Here is a 19,066-nt window from a genome sequence, read left to right as displayed (position 1 = left end):
CATATTTTGATTGGGTTGTTTGATTTGAGGATATTAAGCCACATGAGCTGTTTGTAAATTTTGGAGACTAATCCCTTGTTGGTCACATCATTTGCAAATATTTTCTCTTCTTTTCATTTTGTTTATGGTTTCCTTTGCTGTGCAAAACTTTTAAGTATAATTAGGTCCCATTTGTTTATTTTTGTTTTTATTTCCATTACTCTGGGAGGTGGGTCAAAAAAGATATTGCTGCAATTTATGTCAGAGTGTTCTGCCTATGTTTTCCTCTAAGAGTTTTATAGTATCTGGTCTGACATTTATGTCTTTAATCCATTTTGAACTTATTTTTGTGTATGGTGCTAACGAATGTTCTAATTTCATTTTTTTACATGTACCTGTCCAGTTTTCCCAGCACCATTTATTGAAGAGACTGTCTTTCCACCATTGTTTACTCTTGCCTCCTTTGTCGTAGACTAGTTGACCATAGGAATATGGGTTTATTTCTGGGCTTTCTATCCTGTTCCACTGATCTGTATTTCTATTTTTCGGCCGGTACCATACTATTTTGATGACTGTAGCTTGGTAGTACAGTCTGCAGCCAGGGAGCCTGATTCCTTCAGCTCCATTTTTATTTCTCAGGATTGTTTTGGCTATTCGGGGTCTTTTGTGTCCCTATACAAATTTTATTTTATTTATTTTTTTGCGGTACACGGGCCTCTCACTGTTGTGGCCTCTCCCATTGCAGAGCACAGGCTCAGTATGCGCAGGCTCAGCGGCCATGGCTCATGGGCCCAGCTGCTCCATGGCATGTGGGATCTTCCCGGACCGGGGCATGAACCCATGTCCCCTGCATCAGCAGGCGGACTCTCAACCACTGCGCCACCAGGGAAGCCCCTCTACACAAATTTTAAGATATTTTGTTCTGTGAAAAATACCATTCGTAATTTGATAGGAATTGCATTGAATCTGTAGATTTCCTTGGGTAGTATAGTCATTTGGACAATATTGATTCTTCCAATCCAAGAACATGGTATATCTTTCCATCTGTTTGTGTTGTCTTCAATTTCTTTCATCAGCGTCTTATAGTTTTTGGATTACAGGCTTTTGTCTCCTTAGGTAGGTTTATTCTTAGGTATTTTATTCTTTTTGATGCGATGGTAAATGGGATTGTTTCTTGAATTTCTCTTTCTGATCTTTCATTGTTAGTGTATAGAAATGCAACAGACTTCTGTGTATTAATTTTGTAACCTGCAACTTGACCAAATTCATTGATGAGTTCTAGTAGTTTTCTGGTAGTGTCTTTAGGATTTTCTATGTGTAGTATCATGTCATCTGCAAACAGTGACAGTTTTACTTCTTCTTTTCCAATTTGTATTCCTTTTATTTCTTTTTCTTCTCTGTTTGCCATAGCTAGGACTTCCAAAACTATGTTGAATAAAAGTGGTGAGACTGGACATCCTTGTTTGTTCCTGATCTTAGAGGAAATTCTTTCAGCTTTTCACCATTGAGTATGATGTTAGCTGTAGGTTTGTCATATATGGCCTTTATTATGTTGAGGTAGGTTTCCTTTATACCTACTTTCTGGAGAATTTTTATCATAAATGGGTGTTGAATTTTGTCAAAAGCTTTTTCTGCATCTATTGAGATGATCATATGGTTTTTATTTTTCAGTTTGTTGGTGTGGTGTATCACAGTGATTGATTTTCAGGTATCAAAAAATCCTTGCATCTCTGGGATAAATCCCACTTGATCATGGTGTATGATCCTTTTAATATATTGTTGATTTGGATTGCTAGTATTTTGCTGAGGATTTTTTCATCTCTATTCATCAGTGATATTGGTCTCTAATTTTCTTTTTTTGTAGTATCTTTGTCTGGTTTTCGTATCCTCATAGAATACCAAATGTGTTGGTGGCCTCACAGAATGAGTTTGGGAGTTTTCCTTCCTCTGCAATTTTTTGGAACAGTTTCAGAAGGATAGATGTTTACTCTTCTCTAAATGTTTGATAGAATTTGCCTATGAAGCCATCAGGTCCTGGCCTTTTGTTTGTTGGGAGTTTTTTAATCACAGTTTCAGTGCTTGTGATTGGTCTGTTCATATTTTCTATTTCTTCCTAGTTCAGTCTTGGGAGATTGTACCTTTGTAAGAATTTGTCCATTTCTTCCAGGTTGATCCTTTTATTGGCATACAGTTGCTTTTAGTAGTCTCTTATGATCCTTTGTATTTCTATGGTGTCAGTTGTAACACCTCCTTTTTCATTTCTAATTTTGCTGATTTAAGCTCTCTCCCATTTTTCCTGATGTGTCTGGCTAAAGGTTTATCAACTTTGTTTATCTCTTCAGAGAACAAGCTTTTAGTTTCATTGATCTTTGCTATTGTTTTGTCTTTTTCACTTATTTCTGCTCTGACCTTTATGATTTCTTTCCTTCTGCTAACTTTGGGTTTTGTTTGTTCTTCTTTCTTTAGTTGCTTTAGGTGTAGAGTTAGGCCGTTTATTTGACATTTTCTTATTTCCTGAGGTAATATTGTATTTCTATAAACTTCCCTCTTAGAACTGCTTTTGCTGCATCCCACAGGTTTTGAATCATTGTGCTTTCATTTTCATTTGTCTCTAGGTATTTTTTGATTTCCTCTTTGGTTTCTTCAATGATCCATTTGTTGTTTAGTAGCATATTGTTTAGCCTCCACGTGTTTGTGTTTTCTTTTTTTTTTTTACAGTTTTTTTCCTTGTAGTTTATTTCTAATCTCATGGCATTGTGGTCAGAAAAGATGCTTGATATGATTTCAATTTTCTTAAATTTACTGAGGCTTGCTTTTTGGCCCAGCATGTGGTCAATACTGGAGATTGTTCCATGTGCAAATGAGAAGAATGTGTATTCTGCTGCTTTTGGATGGATTGCTGTATAAATATCAATTAAGTTCATCTGATCTAATGTGTCATTTAAGTTCTGTGTTTCCTTATTGATTTTCTCTCTGGATGATCTGTCCATTGATGAAAGTGTGATGTTAAAGTCCCCTACTATTACTGTGTTACTGTTGATTTCTCCCTTTGTGGCTGTTAGTATTTGTCTTATATATTGAGGTGTTCCTATGTCGGGTACATATATATTTACAATTGTTATATCTTCTTCTTGGATTGATCCCTTGATCATTATGTAGTGTCCTTCCTTGTCTCTTGTAACAGTCTTTATTTTAAACTCTATTTTGTCTGATATGAGTAGTGCTACTCCAGCTTTCCTTTGATTTCCATTTGCATGGAATACCTTCCTCCATCCCCTCACTTTCAGTCTGTGTGTGTCTCTAGGTCTGACGTTGGTCTCTTGTAGGTATCATATATATGGCTCTTGTTTTTGTATCCATTCAGCCAGTCTATGTCTTTTGGTTGGAGTATTTAATCCATATACATTTAAGGTAATTATTGATATGTATGTTCCTATTGCCATTTTTTTTAATTGTTTTGGGTTTGGTTTTGTAAGTCTTTTTTCTTCCCTTTCTCTTTTGTTCTCTTCTCTTGTGGTTTGAAGACCATCTTTAGTATGGTTTTCAGGTTGCTTTTTCTTTTTTGTGTCTGTATCTATTGTAGTTTTTGGGTTTGCTGTTCCCATGAGGTTTTGATATAACAGTCTATATATGTGCAAGGTTGTTTTAAGTTGCTGGTCTCTTTCCCTGCCTAGAGAACTTCCTTTAGACATTAGACATTGTTTGGTGGTGCTGAATTCTCTTAACTTTTGCTTGTCTGTAAAGCTTTTGATTTTTCTGTCAAATCTGAATGAGAGCCTTGCTGGGTAGAGACTTCCCTTTCATCACTTTAAGTATAACATGCCACTCCCTTCTGGCCTGCAGAATTTCTGCTGAGAAATCAGCTGATAACCTTATGGGAGTTCCCTTGTATGTTACTTGCCATTTTTCTCTTGTTGCTTTTAATATTTTTTCCTTGTCTTTTATTTTTGTCAATTTGATTACTATGTGTCTTGGTGTGTTCCTCCTTGGGTTTATGTTGCCTGGGATTCTCTGCACTCCTGGACTTGATTGACTGTTTCCTTTCCCATGTTAGGGAAGTTTTCAGCTATTATCTCTTCACATATTTTCTCAGGTCCATTCTCTCTCTCTTCTCCTTCTGGGATGCCTATAATGCAAATGTTGGTGCATTTAATGTTGTCCCAGAAATCTCTTAGACTGTCTTCATTTCTTTTCATTCTTTTTTCTTTATTCTGTTCCATGGCAGTGATTTCCACCATTCTGTGTTCCAGGTCCCTTATTCATTCCTCTGCTTCAGTTATTCTACTATTGATTCCTTCTAGTGTATTTTTAATTTCAGTTATTGTATTGTTCATCTCTGTTTGTTTGTTCTTTAGTTTTCTAGGTCTTTGTTAAACATTCCTTACACCTTCTCAATCCTTGCTTCCATTCTTTTTCCAAGATCCTGGATCATCTTCACTATCATTATTCTGAATTCTTTTTCTGGAAGGTTGCCTATCTCCACTTCACTTAGTTGTTTTTCTGAGGTTTTAGCTTGTTCCTTCATCTGGGACATATTCTTCTGCCATTTGATTCTTTCTAACTTTCTGTGATTGTGGTTTCTGTTCCACAGGCTGCAGGATTGTAGTTCTTCTTGCTTCTGCTGTCTGCCCTCTGGTGAATGAGGCTATCCAAGAGGCTTATGCAAGCTTCCTGATGGGAGGGACTGGTGGTGGGTAGAGCTGGGTCTTGTCCCTGGTGGGCAGGGCTGTGCGCAATAAAACTTTAATCCCCTGTCTGCTTATGGGTGGGGCTGTGTTCCCTCCCTGTTTCTTGTTTGGCCTGAGGTGTCCCAGCACTGGAGCCTACAGGCTGTTTTTTGGGGCTAATAGCAGCCTCCAGGAGGGCTCACACCAATGGATACTTCCCAGAACTGCTGCTGCCAATGTATTTGTCCCTGCTGTGAGCTACAGCCACCCCTTGCCTCTGCAGGAGACCATCTAATACTAGCAGGTAGGTCTGCTGAGCAAGTAGGCCAAGTCTCTTATGGGGTCACTGTTTTTTCCCTTGGTCCTGGTGCATACAAGACCTTGTGTGTGCCCTCCAAGAGTGGAGTTTCTGTTTCCCCCAGTCCTGTGGAAGTGCTGCAGTCAAATCCCACGGGCCTTCAAAGCCAGATTCTCTGGGACTTCTCCTCCCATTGCCGGGCCCACAGGCTGGGAAGCCTGACATAGGGCTCAGAACTTTCACGCCAGTGGGAGAGCTGGGGTATAACTGTTTTCTAGTTTGTGGGTAACACATCCGGCGGGTATGGGATTTGATTTTATTGCGATTGTGCCCCTCCTACCATCTTGTTGTGGCTGTTTCTTTGTCTTTGGATGTTGGGTGTCTTTTATGGTAGGTTCCAGCATTTTTTTAATCAATGGTTGTTCAGCAGTTAGTTGTGATTCCAGTGTTCTTGTAAAAAGGGGTGAGCGCACCTGCATTCACTTTTCCTTTTAAATACTTTTTTAAAAATTCCATTCCTCAGACACATTAGCCATGTTTTAAGTGGTCAATAGCCACATGTGGCTAGTGGTTATTGTAGTCAGAAATTCAGAACATTTCCATCATTGCAGAAAGTTCTACTGGATAGTCCTGAGCTATTCTGCTCCAGCCCCTTCAGGCCTTACCCTAAGGTTTTCTTGCATTCACCCTGCTTTTGGATTGGGCAGAACTCCTATGAGTTTTAGCTGCTGTTCTTAGATTGGCCCCCTGTGCTTTTCAGTGAGTACCTGTTGACTGTTTTGAGGGTCTTCTACTGTTGGGTCCTTCAATCACTCCATTGACTCTCTCTGCTTCTTCTCACACAGATGCTGATATTGTGCAGGTCATGTGGTAATTGTGGTTTGTTTCCATGTACTTGTACCTTGAGTTTCAAGGAGACACATTGTCACCTAACTTTGTTGAAAATGTTGGCCCTGGATTATAGTTTTTCTATCTAGCTGTTCTGTTTTACATGGGGATTCAAGGAAGATACAGAAACTATGCTCCAGTGTAACCAACATTTCCCCCCAAATACTCAGAATCAGCATTCTAACAAATTCCTTGGTAGATTTGTTGTATGCATATGAAAGCTTGGGAAGAACTGATAGAGGTTCTGGGATGTGATGGGCCCTTAATAAACATTAGTTATTAACATAATATGCTTCTTAAAATTTGTTCAAGCAGCTCAGTGTTTTTTATCATATCTAGACTGAGTTTTTGTTGATATTCAACATTACCACGGTAAGGACTTTTATTTAGGGTAACACACACTAAAGCAAAACCTGCTACTCTTGTATTAAATTTCTATTACTCTATTTATTTGCCTGCATGAATTATGTATACTCTTTTCTAGATGGATATGTTAGGATTACATCAAGTAAAAATATTATCTAGAAGATCAATAAAATTTCCTTAACCAGAGTCATGCACCACTGTGTAGTAGGTTTCTCTTTGCAGAGTCAGGGCAGGTTTCAAAGGGTAAATTTAATTACCTTGAGACAAGACAAAGTCGGAGTTAAATTTGCAATTTATTATCAATCTGTGCTTCAGAAATACACTGGGCAGTTCTGTTGAACTTGGACAGATGGCAAGTTCATGGAATTCAGGTATAATTTGCTCCGCTCTCACCTGATCCCAGCTTTCCCTTTCACTGCCACATTCACCCCCTCAGGGATTTATTTGCTTACTTCTTCACAGTTGGCTCTATTTTGGAAAAAGAAAGGAATACAAATTACAGACTTCTAAGTTAAATATACCTCTTGTTTTTTTTCAATTAGTCTCCCGGCCCCCCACCCTTCCCTGCTCTTGCATTGCCATATTTAAGACCTGGGAGTCAAATAAGAGAAAAGTCTTCAAAAAGGATAGAAGTGATGAGCTTGAGATAATGTAATTATTCCCATGTAGAAATGCCTGGTTAGAAACTGGAGAAAATTAAAATATAGACATACAGATACACAGACATATAGTTATTAGAATAAAAAGTATACATAGAAAATAGATTGTAAAACTGGTACAGGATAATTAAAAAATCTTTTGCTCCAAGTGTCATGGTATTTTCTACAACCAGATTGTCTCATATTTCAGTTACTGGCTCCCATGCCAGGCATGTGCACTGGGACCATAGCAGGTCCCTTTCCACAAGTTACTGGGTAATAAATGAAGTCTTTTCCATGTGCTCCAGCCCAGCAAATATCAGTAGATCAAAATAAAATAGGTAAATGGAAAGCAGCGTGCCTTCAGTGTAGCTGAGAGGATTTCCAAAAAAGAATAGTTTTGCATCAAAATTGATTACTGAGTTGTTCTCTAGATCTAATTGTTCTGTAGTCTGTCTAGCCAGATAATTCCACATCTTTTTATAATCCTCAATACATTCATCAAGTATGACTCAGATAGAATTATGTCTCCATAAAACTAGGGTTTGACTTTGTGATCAACTCACTGTGCTTAATAGACAACTAACCCTCTTTCCCTGCCAAGCAACAGAAAAGCAAAGGCCAAACTTGCCTGCCTTCCTTTCCTTCTGCCCCAGAACATCTAGTTGTCTGTGTTTTCTCTATTTGCCGGGGTCTGATACACTGCATATTGTCTAAAGCCCCAGGGATCTTTGATGGTGGGTTATGATTCCAGATGGGACCTGAAATCAGGGAAGTCAACCTCTGCCTGAAAGGCTTCTCTCAGGGCTAGCCAAGATTTCCTACTGAAGGACATCCTTAAGGACCTGAAATGCTCTGATTGGTACAGCACTGAGAGGATAGCATAGAGTTTCTGTCTCTAGAGCCAGACAGCCTGTGTTGCGGTACTAGCCCTACCACCCACTCAGTATGGAACCTTGAACAATTTACCCAGTTTTAGGGTTTCCTCATCTGGAAAATGGGAATGATAATAATAGTTCATACTTCATTAGGAATGTTGTGAGGATGATTAAATTAGTTTGAGTATGTAAGGAACATAGAACAGGGTGCCTGGCTTATAATAAACACCATCATTAAAATTTCAGCTGTCATTTTCATTATTATTATCGTTGTTATTGTTGCCATTTGTATTATGGGTGGAAACAATATAAAAGTCTGCTCCCAAGACAGCTCAAAGTGTCCTGGGTCAGGGATCATTGCTCCCACCTAACTGTTCAGACATGTCAGAGCCAGGAGAGATTGTCTGGCTTTGTTCTGCTTCAGCTCAAGTCCTGAAGAAGACTAAGAGCCCACAGGCTGTGTGACATCCTCAGAAGAGTATGTGTGGGTGCCTGGATAACCTCTACCTCTTGGACCTATGAATTTAATGTATTTTTTTTTCTGTGTTCAAATTATTACCTATACAATAGATTATATAGCAGGGGGTAGTCAATATAAATTTTTTAGAAAACATTTTTAAGAAATATTGAATGAGAACTAGTACCAGTATCAAACAAGCTGATCTAACATGGCACCTTTCCAGGCAAAGTCCTTCCCTCTCTCTGAACTTTGGTTTCTCATCAATACAGTGAGAATTTGGAATTAGCAAATCTTGATAGTCCTTTGTAGCTTTATATTGTGTCAGTATAAGAAAACTTCTTGAAGTTAGAATTAGACTCTTCTCTGGGAAAATAAGAAGTATATTGGGGCAGTTCAGAGCACACAAATATTTTACACATACCCACACAGGTAAAAGTATTTGGTTCAATCTGATGATTATATTAGCGTATAGCCCTACCCTTTCTTCTTTTCAAGAAAACTTTTTCGAAACCTAACAGGTACTGACTTGATAATTGCCTTTTTCATTTTAGCCATTCTGATGACTGTGCACTGTGGTTTTAATTTCCATTTCTCTAATGACTAATAATGTTAAACATCTCATGACTTGGGGCCATTTAGTGTCTCTTCAAATCTTTTGGCCATTTTTCTCTTGGATTCTCTCCTTTTTCTTATTGATTTGTAGAAGATTGATTGTTTGATTTATGGAATTTTTTGGATACCAGTCTTAGATGGATATTTGAATTGCAAATATCTTTTCCCACTCTGTATCTTCATTTTTACTTTCCAAATGGTGTTTTTTTGTGAACAGAAGTTTATAATTTTAATGAAGTCCATCTTATCAGTCCCTAACTTTATTGTTAGTGCTTTTTGCATTTTATTTAAAAAATCTTTGCTTATGCCAAGATCAGGAAGACATGTACCTTTTTTCTCTTAAAAATTTTATGATTTTATCTTTCAGTTAGATCCACCTATAATTGATTTTTGTGCATGTGTATGATGTGAGACAGGAGTCAATATACAATATTTTCCATATGGTTATTCAATTGGCCTAGTATAATTTATTAAAGAGATCATCTTTTCCTCTACCACAGTGCAGTTCATCTTTGCATTAGTCAAGTGATTGAATACATGCAGATCTCTTTTTGAGCACTCTATTTTGTTCCACTGGTCTATTTTTTCTTCCTCGCCAATATCATACTTTCATAAGAAATGAAACTTCATAATAAATCTTGCTGTTTGGTAATACAAGACCTCCAAATTTGTTCTTCTTCAGTTGCCTTGGCTACCCTTGTCCCTTTGCATTTCCATGTAAACTTTAGAATCAGCTTGTCAACTCCCACAAAAAAGTGTGCTAGGATTTGAATCAATATTGCACTAGGTCATTCTTGGAAAAATGGACATCTTCATAAATTGAACCTTCCAATCCAAGAGTGTGGATCTATCCCTCCCTATTTTTTTTTCTTTTTTTTAGATCTTCTTTAGTTTCTCTCGGCAGTGTACTGAGGTTACAGTGTAGGGTCTTGCACATCTTACGTTTGATTTATTCCTACATATTTGACATTTTGTGATGTTAATGTAAATGACATTTTTAATTTTGTTTTTAAAATGTGTTTACTGCAGGCTTATAGAAACGACCTTTGTATCCAACAACTTGCTAAATTCAATTGTGAATTCTAATAGCTTGTAGTGTCTTTTGACCTTTTTAATGTATACAATCATGTTGAAATGCTTAATGACAGTTTGTCTTCTTTTTTAGTCTACACATACCACTTGTTTTATGTTCCTTTTTCTGCCCTTTCTTGCTTTTTAAATTTTTTTTATTTTTAAAATAAGTTTATTTATTTATTTTTGGCTGTGTTGGGTCTGCATCGCTGCTCGCGGGCCTTCTCTAGTTGTGGCGAGCGGGGGCTACTCTTTGTTGTGGTGCGCAGGCTTCTCATTACTTGTTGTAGAGCACAGGCTCTAGGCACATGGACTTCAGTAGCTGTGGTACACAGGCTCAGTAGTTGTGGCTCACAGGCTCTAGAGCACAGGCTCAGTAGTTGTGGTGCACAGGCATTAGTTGCTCTGCGACATGTGGGATCTTCCTGGACTAGGGCTCAAATCCATGTCCCCTGCATTGGCAGTTGGATTCTTAACCACTCGCCCCCAGGGAAGTCCCTCTTGCTTTTTTTTAATTTGAATTTTGTTATTTGATCTTTTTTCCCTCTAGTAACTTGTTAGTTTTATTCTTTTCAGTTATACATTATTTTACTATTCTTTTGTTGGTAATCCTAGCAGTTATAACATGCATTCTTGACTTATTACAGTCTAGTAAAAATTACTTTTACCACTTTCCCAGTAATATTAGGACCTTATGATACTTTAACTCCATTTACCCTCTTCTGTCTTTTGCATTATTTTTGTCATGAAATGTTATTCCACATAATTTTAAATCCCATAAGATAGTTAAGTTTTATAGAGTTAATGTTGATTTAAACATATTCAGAAAATTACTTTTTCCAGTGCTCTTCATTCCTTCTTTCATTCCTTGTTTCTGTCTGGGATCATCTTTCTTCTTTTGGAAGAATTCTCTTTTAGGATTTTAGTGCTTTCCTGCTGGCATGAATTCTGTCAGTTTTTCTTGGTCTAAAAATGTCTTTATTTCACCTTTATTTGAAGGAAATTGTTTTTCTGGGTATAGAAATCTAAATATGTGCTACTATACCAAATACCATTTAATAGTCTTACAGATGGATGAAAATTTATTGAACTTCAAATAATTTTCATAATTTATAAGGTTGACATTGATCTTGGTGTTCTAGTCAATATCGTGAGATTTCTCCTAATGTCTGCCTCTTTCTAGCGTTCTATAATGGAAATAGCCTCGGATTTGGAAAGAAAAATACATAACTCAAGAGTCAATCAGGGCCACTTGTGTGACCTTGGCCAAGTCACTTAACTTCTCTGAGCCAGTTTCATCATGTATAAAATGGGAAAAATATAATATTGGCTCCATTACACTGGGAAGTTATGATGCTCTGTTGAGATATATATGAAAGTGCTTTGTAATATGTAAAGTACCAATTCGTTTGAAATTTTTAGTGTTATTATTATTTACTGGAACAGAAACGTTTTCAGTGTATATATCCAGAATTTTCTTGAACACCCACAAAATGGTTAAAATGATGGTATTCATGTATGTATGTATTGATATATATCTTGCCTTTCATGAGAAAGCAGGACAGTGTTTGAAGTTACATAAAACACAGCTTACACAAGGTCAACGGCAAATTTATTTCTGATCTTTCAAGCAAATAATAAGAAAAGGGAGACTTGGCTAGTTACATAATTCAGAATAGCTAGAAGATAAAAATAACCCATTATTCAGGAGAAAAGTTCTTTCTTAACACTCAGTTCAGGCAGAAATTTCTTCTTGGTTTTCTTAATGATGTAGATTATTTAAAAGATTTTTCTGCTAGTTTAGAGATGACTGATTTGCATAGTTAACACAAATTAGTGTTGGACTGATCTAGAACTTTAATATTGTTTCATACTCCTGAAGGGAGAATTATACACATTAATGAGTGCTGCAGGCAGCCACTCTCCCACCCTACTTGCAAATGGATTCTATTTAGAAAACTAATAAAGATGCCAGCTTCCTTTTCAGAATGCTTGGATACACATTAGAGGGAAGGCTAGGCTAATAAATTTAAATCTTACTTTGCATATATAACATTAATTGAACTGCCTTAGGAAGACAATATTTACCTGCATTTTACTTTTCCTTCAAAGAGGTTGATTCAAAAACTTCTTACTACCTTCATCAAATATTTATTGAGTCCCTACTATGTGTAGGCATATTCCTGTTGGATTGTTTGCTCTCCTCTGACAAAAAGTGTTCATTAAGACTTACATTTTGTGCTTTCTTTTTTCACTTTTTCCTTTTTTTTTTAGTAAACATGTATTTAAATAGAAAACAAAGTGTATGTTAGTGCCTAACAACCAATGCCCTAACACATCTGAGGTTTTGTATGATGATCAAATTTAAAAGAGGACATTTATTCCTCATTCAAATTCTTTGTGTCTTCAGGTCTCTGGCGTGTATTTTGTATGCGATGTGGTGTATGAATCATGCATTCACTGGCTCCAATTTCTTATCCATCGTTTTAAAAATTGTTGAAGGCGACATTCCTTCTCTCCCTGAGAGATACCCAAGACAGCTGAATGCCATCATGGAAAGGTACGGAAAGAAATGTATTGCTGCAGAAGCAATTTTAAATTGTACTTATATTTTAGTTCATTTGAACAATAATTTTCTTTTTAAACATTACAGCATGTTGAATAAGAGTCCTTCATTGAGACCATTTGCTATAGAAATTTTAAAAATTACTTACATTGCTGAACAACAACAGGTATTTAAAATGAAAGGGATACCTGGAAGCACATATTCGCATTTATATACCTTCTAGGACTTGTAGATGTGCTGTGGGAATAAGATGCAGTAAGAATCAGTCAGAAAGGAGAAACAAGGTTTTTTTTTAAAAGCTGGGGGAAATTATTAGTAGGCAATCTCTGCCAAGGAAGGTGTGTGAACTCCAGCTCCCTGGTGCCCCAGATGTGAGAAGTTTGGATTGTGATTTTTTTGCCTAACTGCAGCATCCACCCTTAGAGCTCTTGGCTTACAAATCTTACCTCTACACTTTGTACGTGTATCCCTGCTAGTGCAAGAATGTACTACTAATGATACAAAATCTGGGGGTTTCATTGGGCCTTTATTATTCCATTCCTTATTTTGTATCCTACTAATACTTTTTATTGATTAGCTGAGTTTATTTTGTTTTCCTGTAGATTAAAAATTTCGATGCAGAGAATCTGCCTTTAATGGTAAGCAAAAAGCAAATGGTGTCCTCTCAGGATGTTTTTTTGTTTGTTTGTTTCCTTGTTTTTAGACTTTGTAGGCTTTTACAATACAAATCCCTTGGGCAGATTTCCTTTAATTTTTATGAACAGTTTTAAGTGGACCCACAGAGCAGTCATTCACCTTCACAAATGGGCACACCTTTTCATCAGTGTCCAGTTCTCAGGCACAGGAAACAGGGATGCTGACTTGATGTGCAGTCATTAGTTGAGCTCTGGCACTGTACTGACACTGGGGGGGTGCCAAAATGATAGGAACAGATATGGCTCCTGTCTTTTTGAAGCTTGGCTGCTAGTAAGAGGACCCAGTAACCAAGAAAATGTAAGCAAGTAAATAAAATAATTGTAAACTATCAGAAGAACTAGGAAGAAATATAGCATGCTGTGAAATAAGGGAAGGGAAGGGCTTTGGTGGTCAGAGAAGGAGCAGGTGACATTGTGACATCAGTGAGATGGTGAGAAGCAGCGTGCCCTACAAAGAGCCTGAGGGAGAGTGTTGTGATCACAGGGAGTGGCTCATACAAAACTCTGACTTAGGTGATGTCCCCTGGAGGGGGAAGCACTAAAGATGTGGGATAAGCAGGACAAGAGGAGGAAGTGGTGGGAGCTCCCTGGTGCTTTCAGCTCTCCCTGAGTATAGCTCTCCACTTGCCTGAGGGCAGACTTCTGAAAAGAGGCTGGTTGTTGGGATCAAAACCACAATGAAGGGTGTGTGAGCAAAAAAACAAACAAAAAAGTCAAAAGGCATCCAATAGATCCCCTGGGACTAGGGTGAGACAAATGAGGCATTTTCCCTGGTGCAAAATTAAAGAGGACACCAAAAACTCAGTAATCCAGATAAATAATGTTGCAATGTAGTGTTTTTTAAAAAAAATCAAAAGTAATGCTAAAAAGAAGTCCATAGTAACAAAATATCAAACGTTCAAGGACAGGATCCAATGGGGCTAGGATGAAAGTGGAGCTAAAACCAAGCAGGACCCTGCAGGGCTGTCTCAGGTATAAAAGTCCCTCCATGTCCACTGCTTGTAGAAAAAGGTTTTAGTCTCCTAAGACTTTCCTGAGTTCCAAGAAACAGACTCAGGTAGTTACTAATTAGAGAATTGAGGGAATGTAGAAACAAAAGAAAAGCAGTCAAGCAAGAAAAGTAATGATAGCCTAAACAACAGTTCAGTGATAAAACAGAATGCTAGTTCCTCCCCAAGGGATATATATAATAATCTAATTCATATGTTTGAGTTGTTCTGCAGAAACTAGGACCCCTACCCAGGTGGTGACTATATGATGACAACAAGCATGTAGACCTCAGACTGGTTGGAACCAGAGATTGATGATTAAGATTCCCAAAACACCACCTTGTTACCTCAGCACCAACCAATCTGAAGAAAGTCCATGAGCTGCAACCCTCACCCCAAATGTTGCTTTTAAAGACACTTCCCTGAAAGCTATCAGGGAGTTCTGGTCTTTTGAACATTAGCTACCCATTCTCCTTGCTTGGTGCCCTGTAATAAACGCTGTACTTTCCTTCACCACAACCTGGTATCATTAAATTGGCTTTGTTGGTGAGCAGACCTAAGTTCAGCTCGGTTAGAAACTGAGGTAGAATGGTGCAAGTTCAGGACCGGGTCTTGTCGCTTTTTAAACTTTTGCTATTGTATTCTCCAAGGCTTTTTGTCATTAATGTTGATTTTTTTATAATACTGCATTAAAATATTATTTATCTTGGTTACTGAGTTTTTTATGCCCCTTAAATTTGTACCTGAGGTGAGTGCCTTGCTTGTCACACCCTAGTCCTGGACTTGGTGATGCCGAAACTCAGTCTCTGTGCACCAGTGATGAATCAAATCTTGGAGACAAAGTTTTGGGTGAAGTAGAAAAGAATAGCTTATTGCTTTGTCAGATAAAGGGGGGCACAGAAGACACATGCCCTCAAAGCTGTGTGTTCCAACTCAGGGGGATTTGGTGAGGAGTTTTATAGCAGTGGTTCAAGGGCAGGGTTGCTGTTAAGGATCAGGGTGTGTGCAGGGCCTGCACTCCTTTAATCTGGCCTCAGGTGGTCTCCTGATGAGCTTCTGTGGTTCTTCAGGTTATCAAACTCTGACTTTCTCTCTAGAATGAAGAATGCTTCATCAAGTAGTTAACATCTTCCATTTGTTGGGGGTTTTAGTTCTGCAGAAGAACTCAAAGGTATTGTTATGTGTATCACTTGAGGCAGAACCAGGACTCTGTCCCAAGGCTGCACTATTGTTTTTTAACTGCTCCTCCCTTCTCTCTGCATTCCCTCTCTTTATTGATTAGCAACTGTTTGAACCTGCCCTTTGGAACTCAGGGAAAGTCATGGAGACTGAAGCCTATTCCCTACAAATAGGGGACACAGAAAGGCTTTCGTGCCCAGGAGCCTCACAGGGTCCTGTTCGGTTTCACTGGGAGCAGAGACATCGTCCACTACAGTCCCTGAGGTGGGAGAGAACTGTGTGTTCTTGGAGCTGAGGGAAGGCCTGCCTGTGGCTGGGTGAACGGGAGCAAGAGAGCAGGCAGAGCAATATGAAGTTGAAAAGATGGACAGGGGCCTGACCCCACAGGAGCTGCTGTGTAATGTTTTAGACCTGTTACAGAAGGAAAAATAGTTACCAGTGGGTTTGATTTCAAGCCTCAGACATGGGTCAGTAGTACTACACATCAGAAAAGGCTACTGGTCATTTTATGCCTCTTCATCCCTGAAGAGTCTTTAAGGTATGTTACGGCTGTTCTTTTTTTCAGCACCTGATGTGCCAATATTCGGAAATGACCCTGGAAGACAAGAATTTGAATCGTCAGAAGGAGGCAGCTTATATAATTAATGCTGTGTAAGTAATTGTTTTGTTTTTAAAAAGCCCACTGAGTGTAAATGTTAAATGCATTTGTCTTAAAAAATATTAGTGCTAAGCTGACAGCATGGAGTATCCTAGAATTCACTTAAGTCTTGCCAAGAAATTAAGGAGCTTCAGTAACTTGACGTGCCAAAGTCCTTCGCCCCAGGTGGTAGTAAATTGAAATCATAAAAGTTTAAACCTCTGCACAGCTTACAGATCTGCAGGGTAGCTCTGCAGTTGCATTGTAAGTATATAGAGAAATTCATCTCTCAAACGTTTAGTGATATTTATGCTAATGAACATTCAGATTAAGCATAAATGGCTTTCACACGTTGGTTGTTTAACAGGAACTGGCAGAGTATCTATTGAAAAGCTGACACTGTAGAGTCCCGGGACAATTGAAAATAAGCCAAAATTTACTTTCTTGAGATATACATAAGAACTAGAGAATGTGTTTCACAAAGAGCCATAATTTTTTCCTGATCTCATTTGTCTCTCCTACCTATTCAAAATTTCTATGCCATAACTTACAAGAGCCCAGAATACTAGGTTATGTCAGAACAGCCATGTACAGCTGTGCAGGCTGTGTACTGCACAACTCCAGGGGGCACCACTGATAAGACCAAATCTATAATTTTGCTGAAGAAATGTTATTTAATTTTGTTCCAATGAGAATGACAGTCCCTCCCAGAGCTGTGCAGGGCAGTGAAGTGAGAATGGTAGCCCTCATCAGCTTGATCTTCAAGGCCAAATTACACAAATATGCTTCTCTAACCCCCAGTCCAGTGGTTTCTCAACTGTGCCGTGTTTGTTTTCCATCCCCACATTCAAACTGAGGGAACTGGTCCATCAAAGGTATTCAGTCTTTGTTTAATGCATGATCTCCAGTTAAAATACCCTGCAACTCAGGCGATACATCTTTAGGCATGCCCCTATAACCTAGTTTTCTTGGGTTACTACCTATTTTTTTCAGGAATGCCTGGAACTTCTCGTTTTATTTTATTAACAAGATATGTGAGAGTAGTAGGTATCTTATTTTTAAAATACTGGACTAACTTTAGCTATCATTTTGCACTGCAGTTTTGAAACAGTTTGCCTGACTGTGCTTACAATTATAGTGTGCTTGAATCCAGTTCTTCGGGTGATCTTTCACATTATGAGATATTGATTTCAAATCGTCACTGTTATTTTCAAGATCTATGACTGATTTGAGGGGCTCTATCTGGTTTTACAAAATAAAGCATGTGTATTCCTGAAAACTGCATGGCCCCTGGAGGCTCTGGTGTGAACTGTATTCCAGAGAGATGAGAACTGCCTACAGAGGTCATTACAGTTTCCTCATAGTGTTTCTTTCTTTCTTTTTTTTTTTTGTGGTACGCGGGCCTCTCACTGTTGTGGCCTTTCCCGTTGCGGAGCGCAGGCTCCGGATGTACAGGCTCAGCGGCCATGGCTCACGGGCCCAGCTGCGCCACGGCATGTGGGATCTTCCAGGACCGGGGCATGAACCCGTGTCCCCTGCATCGGCAGGAGGACTCTCAACCACTGCACCACCTGGGAAGCCCTCATAGTGTTTCTTTTTTTTTTTTTTTCCTGTGTACATATATTTTAATGTAAGTGGGGTCATCTTATACACATTTTAAAACTTGAATGTTTTTTATTTAACAAATATATGTATTTTGACAATTATTCAATCTAAGTATATGAATATACCCCAGACTTTTCATATTGTCCCTTCCTATGTACACTAAATATAAAGATGAAAATAGCTTTATTTCTGCTTAAAGAAACAATACTATTTTTAATGTAAAATATTCAGACAATACCAAAGATGAAAGAAATAGTTAAAAAGCAACTGAAATCTCGCCACACTGAGATGATCCCCATTTTGGTGACTAGTTAAGTCTATTCCTTTAGGTATTCACACAAGTGTAAACATACACCCATATCTACCACATACATGTTTATAATATTTATCAGTGGATTACATACAAGTTGATTTTTATCACAAAATTGTTTTACTTGTGCTTGGGGATTTTTATCCTCCCTCCCTGTCCCCCCCTCATAGTGTTTCTTAAGGAGGGAGTTGAGTGCAAAAGGCATTCCGCTATTGGGCCCTAACCAAGCCAGGCACAGAAGCAAATGCCATTGAGAATGTGGTTGCAGACCTTTCAATACATGGTTAATGTAAGCACATTTCTTTAACTGAAGAAAGAGGCTCTCGAATAATATTGGCTAACATTTTCAGGGATAATGACCATATGCTTTGCTCTGTTATAAGCTCTTTGCATGAATTAACTCATTTAAACTCACAACAACCCTACAAAGTAGGTACTATTATTATTATTATTTAAACAATCATAGAGAGGTCAAGTAACTTGCCCAAAGGCATACAGCATGTAGCCTGGGAGCTAGGATTTGAACCTAGAGAATGTTCTTAACTGTGCAATTAATCACTATGCCATGCTGCCATAAAAATACCTACTGTATGAAGCCTAGAAGATAAGGCATATTCAATAACTTTTAGCTATTATAATACTACCATTTTGGGATACTTTTATATGTCAGGCACTGTACATACATTATCTCATATAATACTCAGGATAGCCCATTCTTTATGGATGAGAAAACTGGGGTTCAGAGAAATTCAGTAACTTGCCCAAGGCTACAGAGCTAATGAGTGGTAGAGACGGGATTCAAACCCTGCCTAATTCCAAAATTGTGTCTTATCCACATGGTTGAATTAGTCTGCCAGTCTATTTACTCCTTAATGGCCAAGATCCTAATTTGTCTTGCACTATGAAAAGCAGTCATAGGCAATGAAATGAGCAGAAATTTGCAAAGTACATAATTTGCTTTTAAACAAAAATCTAGTTTAAAAAATATTGCCAATTAACCACAGTCCTTCTTGGCTAATTACCTACCCAGAGTTTATTAGTTTTCACTTGGCATGTCTTGAGATGCTTTTCCCTTCTCAGTAGTGTAATGATACTTCTGTAAAATACTTGTTTAATTTTTCTGAGCATGTTTGGGATGGGTTGCACATGGGAATCTTTATTATCTATAGGCAGAAAAAATCCACCTGCAGACCCTGCGGACGCTATCTGAGGTACAGAAAATGACACC

General features: G+C 38.1%; 1 protein-coding gene across 1 annotated transcript in view; it reads left to right on the top strand.

Moving 5' to 3' along the window:
* The window catches only part of NEK11 (NIMA related kinase 11), a 288,926-nt gene that overhangs the window by 93,715 nt on the left and 176,145 nt on the right, over nt 1–19,066 (top strand). The window contains 4 exon segments of the mRNA XM_060149008.1: nt 12,268–12,417; nt 12,511–12,589; nt 15,852–15,935; nt 19,008–19,066. Of these exon segments, the coding sequence (XP_060004991.1) occupies nt 12,268–12,417; nt 12,511–12,589; nt 15,852–15,935; nt 19,008–19,066 (372 nt within the window).

This window comes from Lagenorhynchus albirostris, chromosome 5, assembly GCF_949774975.1.
Source record: "Lagenorhynchus albirostris chromosome 5, mLagAlb1.1, whole genome shotgun sequence".
Taxonomy (NCBI): domain Eukaryota; kingdom Metazoa; phylum Chordata; class Mammalia; order Artiodactyla; family Delphinidae; genus Lagenorhynchus; species Lagenorhynchus albirostris.
Note: the sequence above shows the minus strand (reverse complement) of the source record. Positions and strands in the feature narration are given on the sequence as shown.